The sequence below is a fragment of the Rhinolophus hipposideros genome (assembly GCF_964194185.1).
Source record: "Rhinolophus hipposideros genome assembly, chromosome: 6".
Classification (NCBI taxonomy): domain Eukaryota; kingdom Metazoa; phylum Chordata; class Mammalia; order Chiroptera; family Rhinolophidae; genus Rhinolophus; species Rhinolophus hipposideros.
The window spans coordinates 2,597,229-2,603,228 of NC_138052.1; the positions used below are offsets into that span (position 1 = coordinate 2,597,229).

The 6,000-nt window shown below is 39.4% G+C and overlaps 1 protein-coding gene across 1 annotated transcript in view; it reads right to left on the reverse strand.

The window, feature by feature from the left end:
• The window catches only part of LOC308499100 (uncharacterized protein), a gene marked incomplete at its 5' end in the record, with an annotated part of 29,641 nt that extends 24,026 nt beyond the window's left edge, over window positions 1–5,615 (reverse strand). Inside the window, 2 exons of the mRNA XM_081051939.1 lie at window positions 1,471–1,749; window positions 5,604–5,615. Coding sequence (XP_080908065.1) covers window positions 1,471–1,749; window positions 5,604–5,615 — 291 coding nt within the window. The remainder of the gene's footprint in view (window positions 1–1,470; window positions 1,750–5,603) is intronic.
• Between the last annotated feature and the right edge of the window lie 385 nt (window positions 5,616–6,000).

Below are 6,000 nucleotides of genomic sequence, written 5' to 3' on the forward strand. Positions count from 1 at the left end.
GGATTTCGTCAGTTCTGTCTGCTTACACCTTCCCTGGACATCAGTCCTCATCAGCCATCCAGTCAGGTGCCCTTTCCTGTGCAGCCTGACAGGCACCCATCCCTCTCAACCCCACGTATCACCTTCTGCAAGTTGGTCCACAGTATCCACCATCACACAGTCTGTGATAACTTCTGGGTGTGGTAACATCCCCGAGTCTGACTCAGGCTTCCCCCGGGGATCAAGAACTGCTTCTGGAGGAGCAAATCAGGACCTGCTCCTTCTAGACACTTCTGCCTCTACTCTAAAGTTCTGGTGAGGCATCTGTCAGTAGAGCTGTTCCCCTAAGGGGCAGTTGTTCCTGAGGCTCCTCCCTCTTTGCTGACTAAAGAAGTTACTTTGCTCCAGAGGGGCTGGCACCTGAGCCTGAGAAACAAATTCACTTCATTTGAAACCTTCATCTAACATTCTAAACTTGACCCTTTTGGAATTCACAAGAAATGGATTATCCAGTCATGGACCCATTACCTGCATGCTGCTGCTCCACTGGAAGTGTGGCTAGTGCCATGAGTCAATACAGTATTTTGAATATACTGAATTAAATGCACCAGTAAAATTAGTTTCATCTCTTCTTTGTACTGTTTGTTACTGAACATTTCTAAATTATATTTTTATATTATATTTGCATTACCTCGCTACCGGCCAGCACTGCATTAGTTTGTCAGACTGGGCCTCTGAGCATGGGGACAGCCTGGACAGTGCAGGAAGGTGCAAGAGCCTCACAGTCCCACCCAGGGGCTCTGGAGAAAACCCACACACCCAGGATATGTTTACCACGTGGTAAGATTCTGTCCGCATTTACTTCACAATCATGTCTCTGGGAATTTGAGGACCGGCTACTGTGCTAAGTGCTCCAAAGGTTGGCGCTCTGGGTTTGGGGCGGGGAGGACATTAGGAAGAGCAAGAGATGGGTAGTTAAAATCTGTATTTTAGTCCTCCCTCTCTCGCCTACCAGCCTGTGCCCCTGGGGTACATCATTCCACCCCACGAAAGCTCTTTCACTTTGGGAAATGACATGTTTCTATCGCTAAGCAGGCCTGTTGTGACGGTTAAATGAAATAAACGAAGGGAACAAAGTGTCTTTTGGTAGCAGCTCACACAGTGATTACAAGCATTTGAGAAAATGTTTTGCACATCACACCTCATCTAATTCTCAGAATAACTGTGCGAACCCCGATTAGTAGCCTCAAGTTTACCGTGAACGTCCTAAAGGTGCATTGCCCTCGGGCCGCCGTCAGCCCCCGCACCCCGGCCGCACCGAGCACCTCCTCCCGACCAGGACTCAGCCCCACCGCGCCGCAGGGTCCGCCCGGGCCGACCCCGCACGCACACGGGGCAGGGGGAGGGGAGGACACACTGGAGACGCCCGGGACTGCCCCTCCCGCGACGCCGACGGCAGCCGACCTGACCGCAGGGGCCCCGCGCACTCACCCCCGGGTTCGCAGCCTCTGCTGCTGCACAAATCCAGCGACGCTGAGAAGGCGTCTCTCTTAGGCCCGAGCGGTGGACAAGAGGAGGCGTTACTAGGTGCACATGCGCAGAGCGGCGGCCGAAGACCCGATGCCAGAGCGCTGCGCAGTAGTCTACACTTTGAAGACTACATTTCCCATGAAACCTTGAGACCGCAGGAAGTGACTTTTGCAGCGTTTCAGCTTTAGCCTGTTGGAGGACGCGACATTTGGACCTGATCCCTGGTAAAGTTTCCAGGTTCTACAGAGGATTGGGGCTAGACTTTAACTTTAGGCCCTAACGACACATTGCAAAACGTGATTCTCCATCGTATGCTGGTTGGAAAAACAACAGGTTCAAGATCCAGAAATTGGGGAAACATGAATATGAACTAGATATTAGAAATATTAAGGAAAATTAATTTGGGTTGTTCATTTTCTTGTTCATTGTTGAGTTTTATGTGTTATTTGTGTATTTTGGATAAAATTCCTTTATCGGATGTGCCTTCTACCAATATTTTCTCTCAGTCTGTTACTTCTATTTTCATTTTCCTGACACTCTTCCACAGAGGAAAGGTTTTTTTAATTTTAATGAAGTCAAGCTGATCAGCTTGTTCATTCATGGATTGAACTTTTGATATTATTTAAAAACTGATTGCCAAACTCAAGGTCACATGTTTTCTTCTAGAAGTTTTGTACTTTTGTGTTTCATTTCTAAGATGATTATGATCCATTTTTGAGTTAATATTTGTAAAAGTGTAAGGTCTGTATCTGTTTATTGTTTTTCCATTGATATTTTTAACTCAAGAAAATACCTTAAACTGCCATCAAGTAGTCCCATTCCTCAGCAACGTATAAATGCTATGTCTATTTTGGAATTATTCTACAACTATTTCATGATTTTTCCTTCCCACACATTTCTGTTCTCATTGGAATTGTAATAAAATATCCAAAATAGCCACAAACTCTTCACTTACCATCATATTAAAATACTTTGTATGTCCCCTTCTGACTGATAACATTTTAGAACTAATATTTTCTGATTTGTGTCAAAATAACATAGTTGCTTAAAATTCTTTTTTAAATAAATTTTTGACTTATTTTTATTTTATATATTTTTAAAACTTTTTTATTAGTTTCAATTGCACAAAACAATGTAATAGTTAGACATTTATCATTTATATCCCTCACACAGTGATACCCCCCGCCACCATCTACTACCCCTCTGACATGGCACACAGCCATTACATTTCCACTGTCTCTATTCCTACTGCTGTACTCTGCTTCTTGTAAGTATATACACAATATATATATGTATATATATACGTATATATATGTGTGTGTGTATATATATATACACACATATACATACATATATATACACATATATACATATATAAACGTGTAGATGACATTCATTATTGTTCAGCTTCAGCTTCAGGTGTACAGTGCAGTGATCAGGCATCTACATTTTCCCTGAGGTGGTTTCCCTAAGGAGACAAGTGTCCATCGGATACCCTACAAAATCCTTACAACACTATTGATTACATTCCTCAAATTGACTTTCATAACCCCGGGGCAATCCTGTGGTTACTGATGGTGCCTTCTAATCCCCTCACCTTCCCCCTTATCCCCACCCCCACTTCCCATCTAGCAACCCTCAGTTTTTCCTCTATGTCTCTGAGACTGTTTCTGATTAGTTCATTCATTTATTCTTTTCTTTAGATTCCACATATAAGTGAGATCATATGGTATTTGTCTTTCTCTGTCTGACTTATTTCACTTAACATGATGTTCTCTAGGTCCACCCATGTTGTCACAAATGGTAAGATTTCACTTTTCTTTATGGCTGCGTAATACTCCATTGTATAAATGTACCAAGGTTTCTTAATCCAGTCGTTTACAGATGGGCATTTCGGTTGTTTCCATGTCTTGGCTATTGTGTATGGTGCTGCAGTAAACATAGCGGTGCATAAATTTTTTTGAATTAGAGTTTTGGATTTCTCCAGATAGATACCTAGGAGTGGAATTGCTGGATTATAAGGTTGTTCCATTTTCAGATTTTTGAGATACCACCATACTGTTTTCCATAGTGGCTGCATCAATCTGCAATCCCACCAACAGTGCACAAGGGTTCTCTTTTCTCCACATCCTCGCAAGCACTTGTTGTTTGTTGATTTATTGATGACAGCCATTTTGACTGGGGTGAGGTGGTATCTCATTGTGGTTTTTATTTGCATTTCTCTGATGGTTAGTGAGGTTGAGTATTTTTTCATATGTCTGTTTGCCATCTGTATGTCCTTTTTAGAAAAATGTCTCTTTATGTCCTCTGCCCATGCTTTAATTGGGTTGTTTGTTTTTTTGGAGTTGAGTTGAGTAAGTTTTTTTTATGAATTTGGGATATTAAACAGTTATCGGATATATCATTGGCAAATATCTTTTCCCATTCTTTTGGATCCCTTTTTGTTTTATTGATGGTTTCCTTTGCTGTGAAAAAACTTTTTAGTTTGATGTAATCCTACATGTTTATTTTTTCTCTTACTGCCCTTGCCCGAGGGGATATATCAGTAAAAATCTTAGCAGGGTAATGTCTGTAAACTTTCTTCCTATCTTTTCTTCTAGGAATTTTATGGTTTCAGATCTAACATTTAAGTCTCTAAGCCATTTTGAATTTATTCTTGTATATGGTGTAAGGAGGTGGTCCAGCTTCATTTTTTTGCATGTGTCTGTCCAGGTTTCTCAGTAACACTTATTGAATAGACATTCTTTACTCTACCATATGTTCTTGTTTCCATTGTTGTAGATTAAATAATCATATAGGCATGGATTTATTTCTGGGATCTCTATTCTGTTCCATTGATCTATGTGTCTGTTTATATGCCAGTACTATGCTGTTTTGATTACTATAGCCTTGTAGTATAATTTGATGTCGGGTATTGTTATACCTCCCACTTTGTTCTTATTTCTCAAGATTGCTGAGCCTATCCGGGGTCTTTCATGGTTCCATATAAATTTTAGGATTATATATTCTATTTCTGTGAAAAATGTCCTTGGTAGTATGACAGGAATTGCGTTGAACCTGTATATTGCCTTAGGCAGTATGGACATTTTAACTATATTAATTCTTCCTATCCATGAACATGGTATTTGTTTCCATCTATTTGTATTTTCCTTAATTTCTTTCTTCAGTGTCTTATAATTTTCTGAGTACAGATTTTTTACTAATTTGGTTAAAATTATTCCCAGATATTTTATAGTCTTTGAAGCAATTGTAAATGGGATTGTTTTCTTAATTTCTCCTTCTGATATTATATTATTGTTATATACAAATGCAACTGATTTCTGATTATTAATTTTTGTATCCTGCTACTTTACTAAATTCATCTATCAGCTCTAATAGTTTCTTGGTGGAGTCTTTAGTGTTCTCTATATATGGTATCATGTCATCAGCACATAATGACAGTTTTACTTCCTCCTTACCAATTTGGATGCCTTTTATTTCTCTTTCTTGCCTGGTTGCTGTGGCTAGAGCTTCTAGCACTATGTTGAATAGAAGTGGAGAAAGTGGGCAACCTTGCCTTGTTCCTGATCTTAAGAGAAATGGTTTTAGCTTTTCCCCATTGAGTATGATGTTAGCTCTTGGTTTATCATATATGGCCTTTATTATGTTGAGATATAATCCCTCTACTCACAATTTCTTAAGGGTTTTTAATCATAAATGGCTGCTGGATTTTGTCAAATGCTTTTTCTGCATCTATTGATATGATTGTATGATTTCTGTTTTTCATTTTGTTAATGTGGTGTATCACATTAATTGATTTGAGGATGTTGAACCACCCTTGCATACCAGGAATGAATCCCACTTGATCATGGTGTATGATCTTTTAATGTATTGCTGAATTCTGTTCGCTAATATTTTGTTGAGGATTTTTGCATCTATAGTCATTAGAGATATCGGCCTGTAGTGTTCTTTTTTGTAATGTCTTTGTCTGATTTTGGGATGAGGGTGATAGTGGCCTTGTAAAAAGTGTTTGGGAGCCTTCCTCTTCCGGACTTTTTTTAATAGCTTGAGGAGAATAGGTGATAATTGTTTTTTGAATGTTTTGTAAAACTCACCTGTACAGCCATCTGGTTGGTCCAGGGCTTTTGTTTGTTGGGAGATTGTTGATTACTGATTCACTTTCAGTCTATTCAGGTTTTCTAATCAGTCGATTCAGGTTTTCTGTTTCTTTTTGAGTTAGCCTTGAAAGGTTGTATGCTTCTAGAAAATTGTCCATTTCTTCCTGATTGTCTAATTTGTTGGCATATAGTTGCTCATAGTAATTTCTTAAATTTTTTTGTATTTCTGTTGTGTCGTCAGTTCTCCTCTTTCATATCTGATTTTATTAATTTGGGTCGCTCTTTTTTTTTGATGAGACTGGCTAAAGGTTTGTCGATTTTGTTTACCTTCTCTAAGAACCAACTCTTGGATTCATCGATCTTTTGTAGGGTTCTTTTGGTCTCTATTTCATTT